General features: G+C 42.8%; 1 protein-coding gene across 1 annotated transcript; it reads left to right on the top strand.

Annotated features, from left to right (window-relative positions):
• Positions 1-334: 334 nt before the first annotated feature.
• Positions 335-25570, top strand: PKNOX2 (PBX/knotted 1 homeobox 2). Its single transcript, XM_010581334.1, has 10 exons — positions 335-418; positions 5698-5837; positions 10155-10326; positions 13587-13775; positions 19877-20009; positions 20091-20188; positions 21846-21965; positions 23745-23821; positions 24234-24412; positions 25185-25570. The coding sequence occupies exons 1-10, from the start codon at positions 335-337 to the stop codon at positions 25430-25432; spliced, it is 1440 nt and encodes a 479-aa protein (XP_010579636.1). The 3' UTR covers positions 25433-25570.

Genomic DNA, 25570 nt, shown 5'->3' with positions numbered 1-25570 from the left:
TGCTGATGGCAACCATCATCTCCAAGAACTCTGCCTTTGCCTGGCTGCTGTCCAGGGAAGATCTTGCCAGCAACCCCCTTCGCTTCACCCCTGATGCATTCCTTATCCAAAATCACAAATCTCAAATAATCATCAGATTATGATAAGGGTCATCAAATGATCTTGGGTTTCTTCCAGGGACTGGGTGGTGGAGCACTGTGCTGGGGTGCTTGTCACCTCTCCTTTCTGTCCCTTTTTTTCTCCTGTCCCATGGGATTTCTTTTCAGGGGGAGATCCCGCTTAATCCAGCGACATTTCTCCCACCCACAGGTTCTCGATGTGAGTCCCACCCAGGATGCACCATGTCTCCCCGGCACCGGCTCTGACGATGATGGCCACCCAGACGGTGCCCCCTCCTCCCTACCAAGACACCCCGCAGGTGAGTGTCCCCCAGCACCCATGGGCTCCTCCAGACCCCTCGTGACTCCCCCAACTCCTGCATTAATTACCCTGCCTTCCTAAGTAATGATCATTACAAAATATTTCACCCCAAAACGTTCATTTCAGAGACTGGCAAAAATTAAAACCCCTCTTGATGCAGTCTCCAGGATTGAAGGGGTTTGGGTCAAACTATGGGTGTTTTTTCCCCTTTCTGGCTTATTTTGGGGTCGCGGGGTCTTCTTGGAAAGCCAACACGGTGGTGTGTTTGCAGCCAGCAGGTTAATAAGCTGGAAAGACGAAATGTCTGGTTAAACCGTGACGGATTTAGCTGTAGGAATCGCCTTTTGATTTATCCTTATGGCATTTTTTGGCAACCCATGGCAGGGGGAAAAAAAGACTTCATCTACAATGTTGCTTTAAGGGGTCAAATAACTTTTCCAAGCATCCTTACAGAGTTAAGTTATTATAAGAAGAGGAGTTTGTCCAAGAGAAACTCTGCCGGAGCACCCCAGTGGGCTGGACGTGGTGGTTAAGGTTGGATTTCAGAGATGGTTCCGCACCTCGCACCCCATCCCAAGATTTTTGGGGGGGCAAATCCACATCACATTTCCACTTTCCCAGCTACAGTGACCAAATGGGGATGATCTGGATTGAGTGCTGAACCGTCTCTGCATTCAAAGCAGCTTTTTGGGGGGATTCATATGGGAAATTTTTAACTTTTCCCTCATTTGCTGCAAATCTTGGCTGCAAAAGCAGAGAACTGTCCCCTCCCAGGGAAAAAAAAAAAAATCAAGCCTGCTCTCTGCAAGCTAAAATAAATACATTGACTTTTACACCCCCCTCTGAAGCCACCCGGGTCTCCTTTCTGCTCGTCTCCTTTGGTGGGAAAAGGTCACTTCTCACAAACGACACCTTGGTGGGGTTTTTATGGCTCCTCCAACTTCTGTGTCATCATTTGCTTGCTTCGCTGCTCCGCTACGAGAAGGGGTTTTTTTCCCAATTTCTTTTTTTTTCCCCACGATGAAACATATCACCTTTCTTGCTTACGCAGCAGGGAGCTGTGACGCTGTTTTAGTCCTAATGGGCAATTTAAGGGACTTTTAAAATAGCCGAGATTTCCCGCAGCATCCTGTGGAGATGTCCTCCCTACCTTCCCCATTCCTGTCCCTTATCTGCCCCTCTGTTTTAATACATTGCATTTTGGGGACCCTCAGGAGCATCGTTGCTCAAAACCCTCCTTTTTTTCCTGTCGAGGGGGTTGCTCAAGCATTTTTGCTTCAGTTTAGTGGGTTTGGAGGAAAAGCTCCAGCCAAGAGCTGCTTTTTTTGACTCAATGCTGTGACTGCTATGAGCTTTTTACCTGAAAATTTGGGATTTCTAAGGTTTGGAAAAGCAAATTGCACAAATTTCCTCTCCCCAAAGACAGGGAAGCGATGGAGATGGTTGGTGATAAATAAAAAAAAATCAATTATTAGAGCTACAACCAGCTCCTTAGCATCAAGGGGACTATTTTGGGGAGAAAAATGCTAAAAAGGGGTTTGGGGAGCTTTGCATTAGTATTTTACTGCAGAGGCTATGCAAGTGATCACCCTCACTGTCAGAAATGTGCAAAATGAAGCCGAAATGATGGGAAAAGCTGATTTTTGGAGGAAAAAAATGCTGTAGTAATCACCTGGTTCTGCTGAAGGGGTGTAATATGGAGCATCATTTATACTGAGCGTGATCACACTCGCCAAGCAACTCAACCTGTTGAAAATCTGCATGTTTTCCATAATAAATTAAAAGCAAAAGCCAAGGTAAAGTCTTCAGCCATTTCATTGTCAAAGTTAGCAAAAGGAGGTAGTTTTAAAAATAGGCATTTTCAGCACCGAAAGCGATGAAAGCAGCTTTGGCCCCCGCAAAAAGTGCCTTTTGGGTGGTTCCATCAGGGTCAAAAATTGAAAATTATAAAGATATAATTTTTTTACTTTATAAAAATATATTTTTTTAATTATAAAAATATATTTTCAAAAAGTCACAGATTAAAAATTGGGTGGAGATGTTGATTTTTCAGTAGGATCAATGAAACTCCCCAGCTCCTGGTGTCCTCAGCACGTTTTCGGGCTCAGAACTACTGTTTTCAGCATGTATGATGGCAACAGAGAAATTTCACTGTGAAACGCTAAGGAAGAGGGTAAATATTGATGATTTAGGAGATTTTCTTGCCCTGAAGACCTTCAGCGTGGTTGCTCTCTAGAGATGACGCATTTGGCCATAGTCTTCAAAAAAACCCTAAAACAAGAGGGATTATCACATTTAAACCTGCGGGAAGCCCCGCCATTGCCTGGGGAGCAGCCGCTAACTCCGGCAAAGGATTTTCTTCCTAAAGAAGTGAAAAAGCCAGAAATATACTATAAAAAAGAATATAACTGGGAAGTGATGTGCATCGTCAAGCAAGCGGCACCTCAAAAATCTCTGTTTTAACTGGGAATTTTGCAAAAATATGGGGGTTTTTTTGACTTTCTTATTGTTTTTTTTACATGTGATTTTTACCTATTTTTTACAAATTTTAAAACTCTTAAAAAACTTTTTTTACATATTTTTAAAGATATTTTTAACTTTTTAAACATTTTTACATATTTTAAGATTTTAAACATGTTTTTACATATTTTTTAATGTTTTAAACAATTTTTTTTACATTTTTAACATAATTTTTTAAACTTTTTTTTAACTTTTTTTTTACTTTCATATTTTTGCCTTTTTTTTACATTTTTCCCCCCTGCAACTATTTTTGGCCATTAAAAAAAAAATTAAAAAAATCCCTGCCTACATTTTTTTTCCACACTTGCTTTCATACCCAAATCCAGCCCCTTTTCCCCCATATTTCCCCATTTTCCCACTGCTGAGATGCTCACGCTCCTGAGCCAGAAACCTGCTGCCTTTTTCCTCCTTTTCCATCCCCACCTGCTCCCTGTGTATCCATTTTTGGCTGCATTTTTTCCTTCCTCTTTGCCCAGCTGCAAATACTCGCATCCGAGCATCCTCTTCCCTCTTTTTCCTGCTGACCTGGGATTATTTTTATTAATTTTTTATTATTTTCTTTAGTCCAAGGTGAGGTAATGGCTTTGAAACAGCTGCAGAGGAGTCTTTTTTTTTTTTTTTTGGGTAATAGCCCAATTAGTTGCAGACACGGTTGGAAAGAGCCAGCTTGGCGGGATTTCGGGGCAGGACGTGAAAAGTGCTTCGGTGTCCCAGTAAATGAATGTAATGAGGGGAAAAAATTAAAAAAGGAAAAAAGGTGGTGGTGGGAAAGCCATTTTTTCCCCAAAAAAGTAATTTTCAAGGGAGATAATAGGGATGAAAAACGGGAAAAAGAGAAAGAGGACGGGGAGATATTCAAAGGCATGACTGGAGCATCCCCAAACCCACTTGCGGTTTGATTTTAGATAGAAAATGGGGGGAAAAAAGAGAAATCCAAACTGCTGGGATAGAAAGGGGAAGTGAACCCCAAATTTTCACTCATTTATTTAGCACTGGGAAAGGGAAGAGGGATGGAAATCAATCCCGCTTCTGGGTTGGGAGAGTTAGAAATTAAATAGCGCCGGGTGAATTTCCAGGTGCCGGAGCCAAACTTTGGAGTTATGAACAATAAAGGAGATTAAAAAAAAAAAAAAGCACCATATTGACAGCAAAAGGTCAGGCAGGAGATATTAAAGTCAAACATTTTAAAAGCAAAAGGTGTCGCGGTTTTGGCCTGGCTTGGGTTTACGCAGCTTTTAAGAGAGGCAAGAAATCTGCTTTTTTTCATGGCAAGAAGCTGAGTATAAGGGTGGGTTTGGCTGGAGAAGACCATGGGCATACACATGTATACACATAAGTATTTATATATATATATATGTCTGTGTGTGTATACACAAATTTTATTTATATGTAAATAATCACAGAAATAAATATAGAAGTATGTTAGAAAAATAAATAAATAATATATAAAAATATTTTCTTTCTATATAAACAGACAGAAATAAATATAATTGAACAAATAAATAATATATGTAGATATTTTATTTCTATATAACTAAACACAGATATGAATACATAAGCATATTAGACAAATAAATAAATTATATAAATAATATTTAACAAGAGGCAGAGGTTCCATTTTGCTACCCAGCTCAAGGGAGGATTGAAGATTTACTGGTGAAAACAGGCAAATGCTGATTTTTTTACATTTCGACACCAAAGCAGGTGAAGCACTGTCTTTGCATTAATTTTCCACTGAGATTTTGAGCTAAAACCACTGGATTTGGGGGCTTGCTGATGCATTTGAACCCAAATCGATTAAAATTCTACTTTAACTTTTTTTTTTTTATTTATTGAATCTTGTGAAGATAAAGCAATGTGTCATCCGCAGCCCGGCAGCAAATAATTCAGATTTCTTTAATGCAGTTGATAATTTTAAGTGGAGATTGCACCTAAATATGTGCAAGCCAGACATGTGGAGGTGGAAGTTTTGGGGGTGATGCTGGAAGGATGTGCAATGATTTGCACATGCGCTGGCACGCATGCATCTCACATCTTAAATACAGATATTTACCTAAAAAATTACAATTTTTTAAAAAAGCAAAACATTAGGTAGCAGAATGATTTATCTCATCGCAGATGTAATTTTACCTGTAGATTTCCAGCCCCAGTGCCTTGCGATCCCCATTGCGTCGGCAATCTGGGGCAGCATCAGGGCTAAAGATGGGTGATTTGGGCACGGGCAGAAAAAAGGTTGATTTTTTTTGGCTGGCTTCTCACAGCACAAAAATGACTCATTCCTGGGCTTGGCAAGTTGGAAGAGGCTCACGTAATTTTGGAAGAAAGTTTAAAATGCCTGTGTGTCTAGACAATAATACCTGCTTTGAAAAAAACCTTGGCAAGCAGCACCGTTGCAGCTGATTTAATCTGGGACTTCTGCAAAGCATCCCTTAATAAATTACCCCCCGCCTTTGCTTTGCTGCTTGTGCAATAAGGATGTCGGGACTTTTTTCCTGTATTTTCCCTAAGTAAAAAGTGGGGAAAGTGGGAATAACCTAAATCTGCTGTTGCCAGGATTAGATGAAATGCAAATATATTTTTACCTCCCCCCAAACCATCCTGCTCAGAGCCCCATCACGGGGCTGCCTCCTCCTAAATTTTGAAAATTGAATGCAGAAGGCTGCAAAACTTGGTGGAAAGGTGCAACAAACCTCATTTTTGTTTTATTTTCTTCCTTTTTTCTCCTCCCCTTTATTTCCCCCCCCCCCCCCCCCCCAGATGACAGCCACAGCCCAGCAGCCCAGCAAGGCACAGCCTGTCCATCTCACCACGCCAGCGGCGGCTGCCAACGTGCCGGTATCCGCCGCGGCCGGCGACCCCCAGGCACAGCTGGAGGCCGACAAACGAGCCGTCTACAGGTGATGCAAGCTAATATCAGTGCACATTAATTAATTAATGAATGCCTTAATGCATTATTTCATTAATGCATTAGTTATTGTAATGCATTAGTAATGCATTGATTCGGCGGTGCATTAATGAATGCATGGGTTAATGCATTGATTCGTTGATGCATTCATTATTATAAGGCAGTATTAATCTGCTATTATTCTAATGCATTAATTAACACACAGGAACGGGGGGGATTAGCAATTAGCTCCTTTCTAGCAATAATAACGCATGGTGGTGGAGCTCCTTCATAGACCTCATTTGCAGCATCTCCCCCAGTCCAAAATATTCCCCCCCACCCCAAAACCCCAAATGAGCCTTTTTCTTTTTTTGGCAAAACCATGTGATATGGGGCCAGAAAAGCACCCAGAAGGAGCAAAGTCACATATTAACCTGAAATACGCAGTTCTTGCATCCATACAGGGTGCCAGCAGCAATGGGTACGGGATGGATGAGCCCCTCTGGTCCCCTTTTTTTTGTCACTTTGGAGATAATAATATATAATATGGTAATATATGTAGTAATGCTATCATATAATTGCAATAAGTGACATTATAACTATGTAAATAGTATAATTATATAAGTAATATGTAATTATATAAGTGATATGTAATTATTTACAATATTATGATGTACGCATTAATGATGTAACAGTAACGTATAATATTATAATATAATCAGGGTTACGGTTTAAGGTTAAGAATTAACCCCCCATTAATGGCCAGGGCTGTCGGGGCTTGTGACCCAAAAAATTGCAGCTCGGAAGCAAAGGAATTAAAACACTTTGACTCCAAATATTCAAATATTACAAGTCCAAAAGGTCTGGAAAGGCGGATGAAGGCATGGAATAAATCCACCTGTTTCCCAGGAAAACGCAAAGGATTATTTGCAGCAGGTCTCAAGACTTTTTCCAATGATGGAAAATAATTTTCTCAAGGCAAAAGAGGTCATCCAAGACCCCCCCCCACCCCTTTTCTTTGCACTTCTGCGAGGATTTTTGCAGCGTTCGTGGGATAATGAAAAGCAGAAAAAACCCTTTGGAGCTTTAACAGCCTTAATCTGAAGATTAAAAAAAATGCCAGAAATACCTTTTTGGAGGTATTTCCCACCCAGAAAAGTGGGGAAAAAATTGTTGGCTGGTCCCACATGTAGAGTCGGTTGTCCAAACCTGGATGCTTATTTTTGGGTACCAGCCAAAACTACTCCCCAAATACATTTTTATCTCTAAAAAGACACCCAACAAGTGTTTTTTTGCTACATGCAAATTCTGAATATTCACCTATACAGCGGTTAATATGGCTTCTGTGTATGTCATTAGCTATCAAATGCACACAGGTTTTTTTAAGCCTTCCAGGGCCATACCCTCCACCCAAAATGATGGATTTTTGTTAATTTTCGATAATTGCACCAAGGCCGAAGGCATCGGTGGCAAGTGTCGGTCAATCAGCCTGGAGGGAAATCGCTGGGAAAATGCAATGGGAAATATAAAAAACACTTGACAAGTCACCCCACTGGGTTTTATGCTCTAGCGGGAAGTTTATCATCCATAAAAAGAATACAAAAAAGGGAAAAAAATTAATCCTCCTCCATCGTCTGCTTGGCGTGGGAGCATCTTCACAGGGATGGGTCCAGCAGAATCACTTCTCTGCTGCAATTTCTTCCCAGCTAAAGTATTTTCTTGACTTTATGCAACAGTGGGCCTGGGACTTCCCGATGGATTTTGGACCAGTAAAGACGACGCTCCCATAGGAACCGATGCTTAAACTACCCATCCCTGCAAACTGGATTTTTCCAAGTGGGAAATGTCTGAATTTCTTTGCATTAAGTTTATTTTCTTGGGGGTTTTTTTTATTATTATTATTATTTTGGAGGGGGAAAAGGGTATATTTGAGCTGTGTAAAAAAACATTCCTGTTGTGATGTGGCCATGGTGCCGCTGGCTCGCGGGCAGAGCCCTGCTGAAGGTGCGAAATTAGGCCATTAGGCCATTAGAGGAATTCATTTCTCTTTATTAGCCCGTGTCGAATCCTTTTTATTAGTGGCTGCACACGACCGCTCTCCTGCAGGAAAATGTCAGGGCCGGTTCAGCCCTTTTATTTGGAGGATTCCCTGGAATGAAAAAAAGAGGTTTTTGCAAAACCATATTCAGCAAAAGCAGATTTTTCCACCCCAAAGCTCTTCCTTGTGCCATGGGAGTGATCTTCTACCTCCATAACACTTGTGATGGGGAAAACCCTCCTGTTTCCCTGTTCATCCTCCTTCCCCCTCCCCCCCCAAATTTTGTAACGAGGATGGGATCCAGCTCTCAGTTTTCATGCTGTGACCTCCGCCTGCAAACGCCCATGATGGCTGTTCTGTTCTCCTGCCTGTCGTGGCCACAGAAAGGCTGGAAACAGAGAAAACTGCATTTTTTTGGCATACAAAAGGGAAAAAAAATTGCAATGATTCGGCATATAGCTTATGGCAGAACCCCAAATTTCACCGCTCCTTGACACTGCACTCTACTACAGGCCTTGGTGCTCTCCCTTACACCATCCCTGGGGCTTTTGCACCTCCTCCTTGGTTTTTTTTTTATTTTATTATTTTATTTTATTTTATGTTGTTTTGTTTGGGTTTTTTTGTTCTATTTTCATTTTTATTTATTTTTAGGTTTTATTTTAAGTTTTTAGTTATTTTATTTGATTGGACTTGATTTTACTTTATTTTATTTTATTTTATTTTATGTCCAGTTGAAAAACAAACCATCATCCCCTCAGCCACGTGCCTCCCCCTCCTCCTCCCTGCCAGCGCTACAAGACGTTCATGGGGGTCAATAGCAGCACTGCCCCAATTATAAATACTGAGCAGTGTGGGGTGATGCCGGCAACAGTCTTAATCCCCCACTTGGTCGATGTAACCCCTCAAAGCAAAGGGGCTACAAATTTTTCAGGGGCTAGAGTCTCCCCCCCCGCAACCTTGCCCCCCCATCCTTGGGGTAATTCCATGCCTTTGCTCCTAATTGATGGAGCGGCTCTGGAAATGGCAGTGGGCACCTGCCACTGAGCCACCGGTTCATAAGTCCCAATAATTCAGCCCACTGCCTGGAATTTGCCTTTCATATACCTCGGCTAAGCCCCGGGGGGGTGGTTGAAATTTTGAAATTTTTCCCCCCCCCCCCCCATTCTCTGCTCCAGCCTCGGCGAATCTTGCATTAAACTGGGATCAGGACAGATTAAACTATAATATGCTGCGGTATTAGCAGCTGCAAATGAAGACTTAGCCGAGGGGTTTAACCCCTTCGCCTGACTCCAGCTCGGAAAAGACCAGTGGGAAGTGATTCATAATCGTCTTTTGGACCATCTTTTGGAGATAAAATGGTGGAGCAAATCCCATTTTTCTGGGATAACTGGGGTGCTGGGGGACACCATCCCTGGAGCAGCATTTTGCATTTCTCCCCTGAAAGACTCCATAAATACTTCCTTTTTTTAATTTTTTTTTTAATTTGCACAGCTGGAGAGGCTGATTGAAGGTTGCACTAACTCATGGTCTTCATCCCCTTCTTCTCCACGTGCTTTGGTATTGTATGTATATTTGCATTTTATATTGCATCGATTTAGCATCATCATTAGAGCAAATTGTGGATTTGCAAGAATTGCAAGCCTATTGTCTAATCATTAGAGTGAATCGTGGATTTGCAAGAAGAATTGCAAATCTTGGCTTTCTAAGAGTGATTTTGTGGTAAGAAAGAAGTGAGATTTGACCCATCTTTGTGGATGGACATGGGAGTGCTTGACAGAGGTGCAGAGAGACCTCTTGGTGGAGGAGCAACTTATAGCAAGGTTGTCTATAGGATGCTGCGGACACCTAAAAATACCAGGTCATCCCCATCCAGCATCTCCAACCGAGAGACATTTTGGGGTAAAATATTACCAACAATGAGTGGGTGCTGATGTTGATCTCCAAAATGCAAAGCCGCCAGGACAGCAGAGGGCTCCAAGATAACCACCCCGAAGCCAAACCTTTTTGCTCATGGCAAAACATTTTGGAAATGACGGCGTTGGGGCAATGATGGAAAGCACCGAGATGTTGGGAGAAGTGATTTCCTGGTGAAGATGGTGAATTTTACAATTTTTAAGATTTTGGTTGTTGGAAAAGGTTTAGAGGGAGCACTTCCAGTATGGGCTTGGGAGTGAGGTTTGCACCACCAGGCTCTTGCAAGCTGGGAGGGAATGGATAGATGGTGTGGGATAAAAATGGACATGGGACCTAAACCAGTGAGCATTATGGGGGGGTCTACTTTGTCCTCTGCAGGCACCCACTGTTCCCGCTGCTGACTCTGCTCTTTGAGAAGTGTGAGCAGGCAACACAGGGCTCTGAGTGCATCACCTCGGCCAGCTTCGACGTTGACATTGAGAACTTCGTTCACCAGCAGGAGCAGGAGCACAAGCCCTTCTTCAGCGATGACCCTGAGCTGGACAACCTGGTAGAGGCAGATGGGGCTTGGCAGATGGTTTTTAGGGGGCGGGGAGAAGGTAGGGGGTGATGAACAAATTATGAAGATCTACCACCTTGGGCAACGTCTTTGGACTCCGTTTGTAGTGTTGGCCATCTTGGCAGTGTTCTCCATAGACCTTGTGAGACCTTCTCCAGGACCTTCTCTGAGACATTTTCCATAAGATCCCCTGTGAGAACAAACCCCTGCCCAATTTTTGTCTAGTTTTCTCACACAAACGCCATGGGGTCAATGTGTTTCCTGCCATGATCGATGGCTGGTTTGGCTGGTTTGTGCCCCAAAACCTGCAATCTCTCCAGGAATTACTGCTCTTCGGTGCAACGTGCAATAGCGTCTACATTCTTGTCTGGCACCATCTTGTTTCAAGTGTGATGGCCAGCTCTTGTCCTAGAAGCAAGGCAAAATAAGAGCTTTTTCCAAAAAGAGTGATGCATATCAATGGTTTAGGACACTTTGGACTGTTTTTGGTGGCTTCCCTGTCATAAAAACCAAAATTTCCTACCGTACCCATCGCTGCTGGAAGGTGCCTCAGAAGACTCTGCTTGGGATGGAGCTTTTCTCTTGCTGGGACCTCAGGAAACATTCCCAAATCCCATTATTTTGTCCAGAAAGCCTCCACATGCGGTCTCCATGGCAAGCATGTTGGTAGACAGGTCCATTGCGCCATCCTGGTGCACCCTCCCAGTGCTCCACAAGTAAATTTTTAAGAGGCAATTTTGCCCACCTCTGATGATGCAAAGAGCAAAACACCTTTCCTGGGGGTTGGCATGTCCCCTGGTACATGTAGCAGAGGGATTTCCATCTCAGAAAAGAAGCAAAATCAGGCAATTCACAGGTAGCTTTTTCCAAATATTACAGATATGAAGGAGGTGATTTTGTCTGATGACCTGTCACGAAGGGAAGAAGAACAAGCAATGCTCGTCCAAGAGCAAACTACTGCTTTCCTAAAAAAAAGGCAAGAAATGGTTTCAAGATGGATTAAAATCCGCATCTTTTGTGCCCAATTTCAGCTTGTGGAAGAGAGTTTTGCAACATCCCTAAATCAAGAGTGGCTTAGCAGTCTGTGGAAAGCCCTCAAAAAAAATTGCAGGCCATGTAAAGTCCTGTTTGCAGATTACTAAACCCATTTTGCAATGTCTTATAGCCAAGAACAGAAATCACCCTGGGATGAGCAAACAAAAAAAGCAGTGTTTTGGATTATTTCAGTTTTGGGACTGAACATGCATCAAATGTTGAGGTGCACCAAAAACCCCCTATCGCATTAAATTACATAAAAATGGGTGCAATGATATAGCAAGAGGAGGGGGATGGAGCCAGCTGAAGCAAAAAAAAACCCTAAAAATCTGGGGGAGGAAAACCTATTCCTACACATATCAAGATGAAACATCTCCAGCAAACGGTCAGTGCACGAGCTGTGTCCACAGAGGTTATTTTCACTGGTTTTTTTGATGGTGTCTTAAAAAAACCCACATCAATCATGTTTTTTGGGCATGTTTTGGAGCAATTCTTGCTGCCGAGGTGAAATCTGGCTGTGGGCCATTGTATTGATCCTATGTATGACCTTGCAGCACTCAATATATTTGTATTAGTTTTCATATATATATATATATATATATATATATATATATGTATGTATTTTTTCCCTATTTCTAGGACATATCTGTATGTATATATTCTATCCAATGCCCAGAACTTCTCCAAAAGCCATCCAAATTGCTCAGTGTGGTTGGCCTCCATCAAGACAGAGGAGATGGTTAATGTGATGCTGAAGAAGGACCGTTCCTGTTGGTGGGAAGCACCAACTGGAGGGAATTTTGGATGAAGAAGTCTTGCAGTGCTCAAAACTCAACATTTCAACCTGTTCCTGAGATGATGCTTTTTTCCTATTTGCATTGTCCTTTTTTTGGTTATTTTGGAGGTGGGTTTTTTTTCAATGCCACTGATTCCCTGGAAATCGGCAATGGCAAAACAGGGATGAAAAGGCCATCGGCATTAGCTATCATTAGAATAAGAGTCATGTATTCCTCACCACTGAGATGCACATAATTAGAAATTAGAAAAAGGTCAGATCTCACCATTATCAACTCAATCAGCTGCCGAGTGCCACACAGTCAATTAATTCAGCATCTGTATTTTTTACAACCCCGCGCACGTACGCCATTGGACTGTAACTCTTTATCCGGACAGATATACGACGCAGCGGAGCAGGGACATAAAATGAGACCCTAAGCAAATGAGCTGAGATAATTGAGAGATTTATTTTTTATACATATATGTGTCAGGTCTTCTTGCCTTTGCCCTTGAATATTGACTTTCATGGCCGTTGAGCCCTGGGAGGATGCGGAGAGCCGGGGCGCGATGCCCCCACCTTGCGCTTTGCCTGCGCCAACTGTGGAGGAGTAAAAAAAAGTGAAAAAAGGAAAAAAAAAGAAAAAAAAAGGATTTTTACAGCCACAGCCCATTATCCCTGTTGTTCGCCAACCAAAAATTCGCTTTCTCCATCATGGAGCCACCACCCGAGTTTGGCCCTGGATTTTTCGGGATGTTTCCCAACCATGGCGACTCACAGTTTGTAAAGATGACCACTAAAATTTGCAAGTTAAAAACACCCTTTGAAATGCAAAGACGCTTTGTTACATAAAACCAGATTTATTGCCCCGGAGTGAATAGCTGAAATTTTATATATTATGCAAGATTTCAAACAGCGGCTGTAAAACTTAAGGTTTCAGCTTGGCAAGAGGAATGTTTTATGTGTAAATTTTTTAACATTTATGGGGTACGTTTTAATGAGGCCCAGGCTTTGCACCGGCAACAGCTTACGGCGGAGTTGCAGCCCCATAATCTTGTTAGAAGAAGTGGCCTCCGGAGAATACCCAAACACTTTTTGACATCGAGAGCTTTGGCTTGGACTTTTTTGGAGCATGGGGAACAATTCCCACAAAGGCAACAGTAATTTTTGTGAATTTTGTCTTCTTGGGATTTCAGAGATATGATTGATGGGGAGGGAAAAGTGTGGAGGTGCAGAAAGATGGGCTCTGGGATGGGTTTTGGGTAAGAATACTGATTTTTTTGCTTTTTTTGGTGTGTTTAGAAAGGAAATGCATTTAATTGTACTGTAGGGATCAGTTCCAGGTTAGATTTTGGGTGAGAATATTGATTTTTTGGGTTCTTCTTCTGATGCGTCGAGGAGAAAAATTATTTTAACTTTGCCATTGTGTGCCCTTGCATAGATGGTGAAGGCGATCCAGGTGCTGCGCATCCACCTCCTGGAGCTGGAGAAGGTCAACGAGTTGTGCAAGGACTTTTGCAACCGCTACATCACATGCCTCAAAACCAAGATGCACAGTGACAACCTACTCAGGAATGACCTGGGGGGGCCCTATTCCCCCAACCCCTCTTCCATCAGCCTCCACCCTCAGGTAACTCCTTAAAAATCACTTATAATCACCATCATTGCATGTTGGCTAACAGGCACATTGGGCCAACAAGGTTTGAGGGTTGCTCTACAACTCTTGTGGCCTTCTAGAAACTCATCCCCAGCTGAGGAAAATTATTTTAAAAAAAACCCATATCTTTCGCATATGGTGCAATAAGTGATGCTGTGGTGATATTTTTTAAAATGCTTTTTTCATGGCCTTTTTTTTATGGGTTTGGCAGAACTGCAACCCCAATGTTTGTGTCTCTGCAAAAGGGAGAGAACCCTTTTTGGCTTTGCTGCTCCTTTTTTTGCCCTGGCACGTCTTGCAGTTCTCCAGTCCCACCTTGACTTTTTTTTTTTTTGCATAATTTTGGTTTTAGCTGGGAGAAGAAAACATTTGGTGCCTCAAGCACAGTGGGAAAGTACAAGGAGATGCCCAAGAACTGCAGAAATATCAACTGAAATGGCCAAGCCAACCGGCACCTTGGTGGCTTTTGGGGCAAAATAAGGGATTTTAACTTCATGTTTGGAAAAAAAGTTGCCCATGGATTGGGATTTTCACATGCATTTGCAGTGCAGGGAATAAATATTGGCTGGTTGCATCCCAGAAAACTTCCTTGATGCAATATTGAGTGGCTCTTGGGGATTTTCTCTCTCGGACACTCAATTTTTGGGGGGAGGAATGAAATTTGGGGCTGTACAATGCCCCCAGAAATATCTGCAGCCAACTCAAAATAAGCCAGGGCATCCCCAGGCAGCTCTTGGGTTTCTCCCCCAAAAGAAGGCTGGTGGTGGGGGCTTTTTTAGGGCTTTTCAGGGCATTTTTAGCATGGTGGTAAGGAAAAAAAATGTGATTATGGCAGCTCAGCTCCAAGTGCTGCAGAATTCAAAGCTCCCAATACGATACTTGTGGCCCAGCACGGGGAGGGAAAAGCCCCCAAAAAGTTTTATTTCTTATTTGGGTTTCCTGAAAGCACCAAATGACTCAATCATTGATCTAAAAAACCCCATCCTCTCTCTATTTTCTAATAATCTCTAGAAATGGACTTATTATCCCTTCACTGCTTTATGGTAGCATTCCTTATGATCAAAATTAGCAAGACACTTGCATAAAAGAGAACAATAATTGCTCAACGAGCATCTCGTTTGTAATTTATTAGTTTCTATTATTGTGCGTCGCCATGGCAACAGCCCGCATCCCGGGTGATGAGAGAGATGTTAGATATGAGCCGACGAAGCTCCTGGTCCCAGCAAATGGAGATGCACGTTTTTTATCAGTAATTTTAATGAAAATAATAAGTGAGGGAGTTAATGAGATGGAAAGCCGTCCTGTGGCTATTGTGATTTTTTTTTAGCTCTTTTCCTTTTTTTTTTTTTTTAAGTGTTGATCTAATTAGAATGCATCGGTCAGGAAAAGTAATGAGGATTTAGTGCCTCACAAAGAGGTGGGGATCGTATCAGAAAATTAGCACAAGTCTTTGGAAAATAATCAGGCCCATGGAGAGGTACGAAGCACCTCTGATTCCTGCAAACCCGGAGCTGCCGACATTTCCTTTCCAGGCAAGACCTGAAAGTTGAGAAATTCAAGTGAGGATTTGGAGGCAGTTGCTAAATAAATGGGAACACACCCAGGAACAACCCAACTGGAGAAGAAATGTTTGCTCAAGGATGAAGGGATTTTCAGCAGGCAATGGGAGCCGAAATATTCACAGTGATAGACCAGAAGGAGCCACGATCTCATCTGGTTATTGGATGAGGATGACATACCACTGATGATACAATGGCAAATTTTTTCTGATTATGCAACTAAGCAATGTCAAGTGCCCGAGTGCTTCGACTTATTGAGTATACTTGAGTTTGCAGGGATAAGGCTTAAAAAAAAGGGTGGAAATACTCTCTATCCATCAGTTGAGCTGTAAGGGCTGGAGATGCTCCAGAGAGCTGAAGAATCATGGGATCCGTGTTTAAAAAATGGCAAGTGGGATGATATCGCTAATTATCGTCCTATTAGTCTCATGCTGAGGGCAGGTAAAACAGTGAAGGGGCCACTAATTTAGGAATTTTTTTTTAAAAATCTGAGTAATGGAAATGAGATTAATATCAATGAACAAGGTTTCTTGGAAAATAGGTTTTCTCAGGGTATGGGAAAGGCATTGATCATTTTGTGAGAAGATACACCAAGTTGGTCGTGCAAGTGGAGTATTTCCGTTTTTTGCAAAGTTTTTTACCACAGGACAGCCTGCTTAAAAAATTATGGATACGCAATAACAAGGATGTCAACCAAACCTGAGAAAACAATGTCCGGAACTGTCAAAATGTCATCATGGGAAGATTGTGGTTGGATTTCCCTGGTGTATTCAGAAAGAATGGCCCTTGGCTTGGTGTTATTTGTGCTTTCTAAGATGAAAAATGCGAGGATTTCTGGAAATGCAAAAATGTCTGGAGGTGATGGAAAGATGAGAGAGCACCCAAAAAGGTGTTTTGACTGTTGCTGAAATCTTCTTATGTCACCAAGTCTAGAGATGACTCCTGGCGTTGGCCAAGTTTGGGTGAAAAGTTAATTTTTTCCTATGTGGTGAGCCTTCCCTGAACCTTTGTTACTTTACAGACATTTTCCTACCCTGTTTTCTCCATTGCTTTCTCATTTTGTGCTTCACTTTGTTTTGTGGAGGGAGTTTTAGCCTCTTTGGCCTGCAAGTCCACTAAGCAATTCCCCTTCCATTTTTCTTGGTTGTTTTTCACTTGGCTTAATTTCTTTCTCTTGAGTTCTCATCAGACCCTTTTTAACTCCCTCCCTTCATTGAATGAATAGTCTTTGAGCTTTTCAGACAGGGATATGAGAGTGGAGGTGCTTGTTGCATGGAGTTAGGGGAAAACCAATTTAATCCAGAGCTTAATGTAAATACTTTCCTTCAACATCAAAGTGGTCCTCACTGCTCTCCAGTTGACTCCACGTGCACGAAAAAACCCACTGCAAAGCCAATCACATTGGGAACCACAGCACTGCCAGGGATGTTTAAATTGGATTAAATCTTGCAATTTTCAGCTCTCGTTTCAAGCGAGAATTGCAGCAGATCGGCAGTGTTTAAATGGGCATTTTCAGGACAGCATTTTTTCCTCTCTAATTCCTTCTCCATCTTCCTGGTGGTTGGAGGCTGACGGTTGGGTTAGCTTGACTCAATGCAAGGCTTCTCTGTATAGATCTTAATTTATCCAAGTTTGCCCTGTGGACAAGCCTGGATTTCTCTGTTATTTAAAGCCAACTTTTTTCTCATCTCCGTCCATCCACGAAGGAGGCTTATGAATCTTCTTACATGAGTTTGAGTTTGGCCAGCTCTTTCTCAGCAAACTCATGGGTTTTTTTTTTTCCCCAACTAACCCCAATTTTTCCCAGCTTTAATCGAGCACAAACAAATTTCACAAAGTTAGGATGAGACAGAAATTTTTACGCATGTGTGTGCTATCCAAAAATAAATTGCTGCATCGTGAAGCACAAGGGGAAGGACGTCAACTCAAGTAGTGCTGAAATTTAGCATTTACACTTGGGCCCTGAGTCTTTGACACTTGCCTTATTGTAAGAAAGGGGGTATTTTGTGCAATGCAATATGTACCAGGTCTTTTTCTTCATTAAAGTGACTTTTAATTCAGAGAAATCATGTTTTGCCATAGAGCTATGGAAGGTCAGTGCCGAGATGTGGATCTGCAGAGACACCTACTGATGCACTTTTTACACTCAAGTTTCAAAATTGCTGGAAATATTTCAACTTCTTTGAGTCCTAAAATATAAAATATTTTCTACTGCAGCAAAATCACAAGCGTAATGTAATTTGGCTGGCATTTGCGATCCAAGGCGATTAGTATGCAAAATAGATTTTTTAAATCTTCTTGGAGATATCTATATTTATTTTAAGGCAGAGCCTCCACTTCCATTGGGTACCCTTGGTTTCACAGTGCCATTGTAGAAACACCAGGAATTTCTTTCCTATCTTTTTCTAATAATTATCAATATTCTGCCTTTTTGGACACCACTAAGCTGGTGTTTTGGGACAGTTTTCCTCTCTGCCACCAAAAAAATGCAATTTTTGTCATCATAAAATGCTGTTGAAAATGGCTTTGACCACTATCTGGAACAGCAGTTTCTTGTTCCCATCTTCCGATATCCCAAATTATTTCTTCCAAATGTACTTCCAAAAATGGTCTTCTGGATGCCCTTCTTTTGGAGGAATTGTGGAAAAATAAAGCAGGAGAGGAAAGCTGGAGGTCTTCAGGCTGGTCCAAACCTCTGGTTGCCTCTGGCTGTATCTGACTGCTTTTTGATGTTCTTGAAGGTCCATATTTGGTTTTATATTAATACTTCCACTGTATTTGTTAGCCGGACACTTAGCAAAAGCCAAGTCCAAGTGCATGCAAAAGCAATCAGTTTTTGCTTTCTGTGTGCTGAGAAATCCTCATTTTTCAAACAGAAAACCATTTCCTCCCAAAGGCTGGAGATGGGGAAGGGATATTAAAACAAAGTACAAGTATTTTACAGTCATATTTACATTTTTTAAATTAATTTAGCTATGAAAAGGAAAGTCTGGGAGGTGAAGCAAAAATGCACAGCAATTGCAGCAAAACTTCCAGATAAATAATATTCAGATCATCAATGGAGAGGACAAAAATAACATGCAGGAGAGGCAGTGGTTACAACGTTTTGGGTTCGGCATCATGGGAAGGGAAAACGCAGCAAGGGATTTTTAATGGCAAAAGCATGCAGGGAAAGCAGAGTTTATTTAGAACCACTGCACAGGCAAATCGGTGGTGACTGATGGGGAAAAAGCTGATGGATGCATGAATGTAATGGGGAAAAGCAAAAAAATGGACCAAAAATGACATTTTTTTCCCCCCAGCAATGGGAAATGCATAGACATGGACACTCCCCGTTGAATGATGCATCCACACCATCTCTTGATGTAAAATTAATTGATTTGTGGGTTCAAATTACTATCTCTGTACTTTTATTGCAAGGAAAAGAGGAGCTACGCCTTTTTCCAGCCTGACCACATTTGTGTGGTCGCCTTTTCTGGTGTTGTTGCATGTCAATAGTCCAGAGAAATTCTTTTTTCTTAAACCAAGTAATAGGTTTCTTGAAGAAATGCATCAAAATGAAGGGAAATTGAATAAAAAGAGTGAAAAAAAATCCCCTTTGTTGGCATTTTGTTCAACAGTTGAAAACAAGCCGGACACCAGGGAAGTGATGTGGAATGGGAAAATGGGTAGAAAAGAGGGAAAAATATTTTTATTGCAAGAAATGAGTGCAGTTTTATTTCCATTACAGCTGGGCCAATTAGAGAGAGATCGTTATCTTGGGCTTATTTTGAAACGATAATTTTATAAGTATGATTTGCCAAATTCTGCCCATCTGGGAGGTTGTGGTACACTGCCCTGTGTTCCCCCATATCCTCAATTGTGGCACCCTTCCCTTCCCAAAATGTTGCATTAAATATTCAAATAATCATTCAGTTTGGGCTTTTTCCAGTTGCCGCTTGCATGCAAGAGCTGCTCCAGAGCTGGGGCTGACAATGACATTACAGCTTTTTGTTAAAAAAAAATGCCCATTTTTGCAAGAAGTTAGCTTAAAGCTGCAAGGAATGATATCAAATGGGGTTACATTATTATTAATTTCATTATTTTACTGTTATTCTGGCAAGGGGAAACCATGGTGCTTGTCCTGGCTTTTAGCAAATGCTGCAGCATCCAGTTCCAGTCAAAGCAGCAAAAAAATAGAAATTTATAGAAAGAAAAAGAAGATTGAAGAAATTCCTTCTTGTCTATCATGCTCTTTTTTTTCTTTCCTTTTTCCTTACGGGAAATAGTGGCTGCACAAAGAAGATGAATTTGGGAAGGACGCTAAGTGGGAGCTTTGCAAAGCATAAATCCTTCTTTCCATCTTTTTTTGCAACTGCAACAAACTGAAAAATCCCTTTTTCTGCAATTTTGCCTGTTGAACCACCCAGGGGAAAAAAAAGACAACAGGGCGAGTTTATTGGAAGGGGAAAATTAAAACCTTGCGTGCCCTGCCGCGTGTTAAAAATCCATGTCTTTAATATTTTTTTTCCGCAGGAGATGCTGCAGAGCTCACCGGCGGCGCTGCCGCCTGCCTCCAACCCTCCGCCGGGCATTGTGGTGCCGGCAGCTGCGCTACCACCAGGCAACTTGGCCATGAGCGCTGGCAGCGGCTCACCTGCCGTGCCAGGTAGGGACCCTGGGGGAGGCTGGTGGTGGGGGTAGAAATTTGGGGGTTTCGGTAACCCCACGAGCCTTTTTTTTCCGGTAGGTGGAGCCTTGTACCAGCCCGTGACAATGGTGACGTCACAGGGCCAGGTCCTCGCCCAAGCCATTGCCCCCGGTGCCCTGCAGATCCCCAACGCCCAGGTAAGAATTTCCCACCTCAAATTTCCATTTTATGCAATGTTTTGAACTGCTGCAGCAAGCAAAACCCCCAATTTCTCCACAAATTCAACCCTTGGAGTATCCTAAACTTTTAATTAGCAAGAAACGTTGATTAAATCCATCTGCCAGGCTCCTTTGGGGTACCTAACAAATTATAACAACGACCTAATAAATGATAGCAGTGCTTATATTATTGCTATATTATACAATATTATAATGTATAAAATATAATATTTATATTATATTATAGGATAGGATAGGATGGGATGGGATGGGATGGGATGGGATAGGATATTATTGCTATATTATGGATTTGGGATCACTGGTGTTGCCTGTCCGGTATGGCAATCACAGCGCTCATGGGAAAGACTCATTTCTTTTCCTTGCTTTATGGATTTTGGGGTGGTTTCTTTAGCCATTTGCTCTGTTTTTATTCCTTTTTTTGTCATTGCAATTAACTACATGGGTTTTCCCTTCATGGCTGCATTCTTGCAATAACGTGACAATTTGGGGTAGAAATGGATTTATAAGGACAACTTGCCATCCCTGTTGGCTGCGCTGTCTGTGATCTCTTCCAAACCCCCATTCCCCAGGAACTTGGGAAAAAAACCCCACTGATTTCTGCTACACTGATTCCTGGGGGCAGATCAGCAAAAATCCCCCATGCAGATTTTTTTCTGAAAAGCCCCAATTTAATTGCGGGAGCCTCTTGAAAAAAAAATAATAAAGGGCATTTTGGAAATGGGTGGCACCTCCCAGGCAGTTTTATTGCCTGTGCCATGGTTTTTAAAATTTCTTTAATATTTCTCCATCGCAGGCTTAAATCTTGCAGCAAAACCCTCTGTGGTGGGAAAAACACATGCGCAGGGAATATCGGGGCAGGGAGAGAGCCCTGGACAAGCACCTCCGGATGCTCTTCCCGAGCTGCTGCCATGATTTATTCAGCCAGAGCCCAGGGGAATCACAGGGACCTGCTGGCCTGATGTTTAATTCATCCAGGAGAAGTGTTTTGATGAAGAGCTGGGGAAAAAAAAAAAAATCTCTTTTTAACTCAAGCGCTGAGATTTCAGTTCAGTTCCTGCATCCTCATTAAAACTTCTCTTGCAGCAAGATGTTTATTTTTTATTTTTGAAGGAAAAAAAGCAAATTTTTGCTCAATGGGCATGTGTCTCCTCGTGGTGGGAATCAGCTGAGTGAGGCACACAGATTTGCAAGGGTTTAATGAATGGCAGAGTTTTAACCTCAGGTTTAGAAAGTCATCTTTTGGTTTGTTTTTTTTTAAGGTAAAAGTGTTTTCCTCCTTAATTGCACAATAAAAATGGTCATGGCTTCAGGACCACGGTCCCCAACTGCGATCCCAGTGCCACAGCAGGGAGAAAAAGCCCATTGCCCCTTGCAAAGCATTGGCAAAAAAATTGAGATATTAAATAGAGATCCTGGGGGAAAATGTGGATTTAATGCAAATTTTTTGGGGGAAAAAAAAGGCATTTGGACACTCCCTGCAAGTGCTTGTTTTTTGCACTTGCCCTACTCCCATTTTGGGTTAGTTTTGCTCATTTTTTGCCCTAGTTTTGCTTGGGTTTTGGGTTGCCCATTGCTGTTTTCAGCCAATTCTCTCCCTGTTCCTTTCCCCTGGCAGGTGAACCTGGATCTCACCTCCCTCCTCGACGGTGAGGACAAGAAGTCCAAGAACAAGCGGGGCGTCCTGCCCAAACATGCCACCAACATCATGCGCTCATGGCTCTTCCAGCATCTCATGGTGAGCACCGCAGCTGCCAAAACACCCTGCAAAGGTGGAAAAAAAAGGCAAAAAAACCCTAAAATGAACAAATCGAGGTGGTGGTTTGAATTTATATTCAGAGGTCTCAAAGTGGCTTTGGATTTATTTTGGGAATGACCGTTTTCACTGCAGGTGGCAAAAATACTCCCTTAATGCATGAAGAATCAAACAGAGGGGGACTTCCACAAATTATTGCGGATGGGTGGTGTAGCATTTTTTTCCAGTTAACAGCTCCAAAATACTGTTTTCCAGCAAGCCTGGATGTGAAAGCTGCCCCACAGGTATGGTTATGGCACATCAGCAATCAGTTGAAATACAGAATTACAAAATCACCCCATTTTGGGGGTTGAAGATGTAGGTAGGCAGAGGGAGCTCAGAGGATGCAACCACGATATTTTCATGCAAGAAGATCGCTCTCCCAGCCAGAGGGCTGGAAGAAGGGCAAAAAGGTACCGCCCCCCCCCTTCTTTTTCCTGCATAATTTGGCCAAGAAATCACTCAGACACTGGTTGCGAAGAGTTGCATGAGGGTCTCCAGGAAGGTGGGAGACCCATAGATAACAGCAAGACAGAAAATAGCAGCTCCAAGGAGCAACTTGGGGTAAAACATGACCCAGGACATGGAGCAGCAGCTGGTTGGGAACTTTCCAGCCTTTTTTTAAAATGGGAAATATTGGATTTATTGCATTGAGGACAAGACCATCACTGTGTTGGGCCGCCATCCCAAGCTGCATCGTGCACGTCCCATGCTTTTGGAGGGATGAACTGCAGATTTGCAAGCAGGAAAAGGATTTAGAAGACCAGAAACTGAGGAGCAATTTTCTGTTGGGTGCAAGGAATGCCCCATGGTTTGAGATTTCCAAAACTGGATCGAAAAACTAAAAGAAATTGTTCTTCTACTGTATGGTTGGACCTTTGCTCTCAGCCTCATCCTCATGGTCAGAAGATGCTTGGGCTTCCCCACGGGATTTCTCCATCTGACATCATAGATGATGTGGTTTTTAACCTAATAGCATTGATGCTCATCATTTTATTGGGTTTGGAAGTTTTGTAGCACCAGCAGGAGGAAGGAATGCTGGAAATAATATGCCAAAAATGAGGATACTTTTGCCAAAAAGAGCCATTTTTAACCACTTTAGCATCCCTGAGGCCCTGGTGGGACAGGAGTCTCCTGCATGCCATGACTTTGGGTGGTTTTGTCAAGGAAATCACATTATTTTGAGGGCAAACAGCTGGAAAACAAGTCATGTGAATCAACACTGGCACTGGCTTGGGGCTCTGAAAAATGACACATGGGGCTGCTTTGATAACAATTTCATTTCGGGGGTTGGAAACGAGGATTTTTAGCATGGTTGGGAGGAGGTTGTTGAAGCTTTGAGTGCTGGTAGTCTCCCAGTGCAGATGTTTTGGAGTGTTTTATTGATGCATCTGACAAGGAGCATTGTGGGTGACAGCAGGTTTTGAAGCCCAAATCCCACCTTTACCAAAAAACATTATGGGAAAATCGCTAAAACAAAAAATACTAACTTCCTTCAAGGAAAAGCCTTTGATGGAAAACCTTGGAAAAGCCCTAGGCACAGCAGGCAGACCATGATGGTCTCAGATGCCACCCTTAAGCCTTGCATCTTTCAGATGCAAGAAGCCACCAAAATTGGGGTGGGAAAATGAAAAAGAAGGGGGGGGTATTTTTTTTTTCACGGGGGGCTGCCTTTTTGCACACAGGGATGTCATTATGCTGCCCCATCTCTTTTTTTTCTAGCACCCCTACCCCACAGAGGACGAGAAGAGGCAAATCGCCGCCCAAACCAACCTGACCCTCTTGCAAGTCAACAACTGGTGAGCATATCGGTGGCCCATGCAATCATCTTGCTGGCTTTAGAAATTTTTTTCCCGTTATTTTGGTGCTATATAATGCTTTTTGGGGGGTAACTTGAGCAGTCAGGGCCGATTTCTTGGAGGCGGGCTCCGATGTGTTTAATTGATGGCGTTCGTTTGCGGCATCTCAGTGCCCTCTCCTGGCAAACCCAATATGTAGCAGCCTCCAACTCAGCTGGAAAAATTAATGCAATGGTGTAACATGCCACAGACAAATTAAATAGGATAAAACCCCAGCTTTTGGGACCATGCAGCCACTTTTGGAAGTGTTTTATATTGCAGCTCATTGAATTGTTACGTCGTCTGTTGGTTTAACTCAAAATTGGTGTGATGACTCTTATTTACTTGAATGGTCTCTTTTTTCGCTGGAAAGGTTCATAAATGCCCGGCGGCGCATCCTGCAGCCAATGCTCGACGCCAGCAACCCAGACCCAGCCCCCAAAGCCAAGAAAATAAAATCTCAGCACCGGCCTACCCAGCGCTTCTGGCCCAACTCCATCGCCGCTGGGGTCCTGCAGCAGCAGGGTGGCAATTCGGGGACAAATCCTGACGGTAAGGACAAACCCCGACAGCCCCTGCCCTTCCTGGATGGGGTGACCATGCATTAAATTATGGCCTTAATTGGTAATTAAGGATTTCTAGAGCCCTTTATGCCCCTGTGGGGAAAAACATGTTGAAGAGGTAGCCCACGCAAGAAGGTCCATCCAGTTGGCCATCACAAGTGCGCTGGCAATGTGGCACTGCCATCTCCTCGGCATCAGCACAGTCCTCAAGGATCACCCACTATGGGACATCACTGGGGATATCTCTTGAGGTGCTAGAGAGGAGGTAAAGGGGGAGATGGGGACAGAAGAGGAGGCAAAACGAAAAAAAGATGAAGATGAGAAGACAGATGAGACAAGATGGGAAAAGAGACAAAGAGAAGATGAAGAGAGAACAGGTGATGAAAATGAAGAGGAACAAAGAAGATGAAGAGAAGCTGAAGAAAGCAGAGATGAACATGGACCAGACAAGATGAGAAGGGAGAAGATGAAGGGAAGGTGGAAATTAAGAGAGGATGAAAAGAAGATCTGCCCAATCGATTTGGGCATGTGCTGAAAAATGAAGGTTTCTTCTTATTTAATGGATACATTAGCTAAAAAAATTAAGGGTTCAACCTTGGGGAATGGCTGGGGCAGGTGGGACACCCTACAGGATGCTCTCTCTCCAAGTACAGCTTTCTGCTTGGGTTATTCTTGGTTTCTGCACTTTTTCATCCTTTTTGTATTAGCTGGGAAGTCCTTATATATATATATATATATTTTTTTTTTTTTTTTAATTTCAGGCTCGCTCAGCATGGACAACCTGCAACCTCTCTCCTCAGCCACGGCCACCATGGCCATGCAGCAGGCCATGCTGGCAGCCCACGACGACTCCCTCGACGGCACCGAGGAAGAGGAGGAGGATGAGGAGGATGAGGACGAGATGGAGGAGGAAGAAGAAGAAGAGGAAGAGCTGGAGGAAGAGCCTGGCGGCCTCCCGGCAGCACCTGGTACCGACCTTGGCTTGGACCACAGTGACTCGCTGGAATAGCTCCTCCTGCGCCCTCCCCAAATCATGGACAGCACCAGAAACAAAATTCCCCCCAAAATGCCAAAAACATTGGCAAGAACAAAAACAAAATTGGTGAGAAAAAAGCAAATTGGAGGCGCTGGCAGATGCCCCGGCTGC

This window comes from Haliaeetus leucocephalus, unplaced genomic scaffold, assembly GCF_000737465.1.
Source record: "Haliaeetus leucocephalus isolate CR32 unplaced genomic scaffold, Haliaeetus_leucocephalus-4.0 Scaffold773, whole genome shotgun sequence".
Taxonomy (NCBI): domain Eukaryota; kingdom Metazoa; phylum Chordata; class Aves; order Accipitriformes; family Accipitridae; genus Haliaeetus; species Haliaeetus leucocephalus.
The sequence above is the reverse complement of the archived record's forward strand: the minus strand, read 5'-3'. Positions and strand labels throughout refer to the sequence as shown.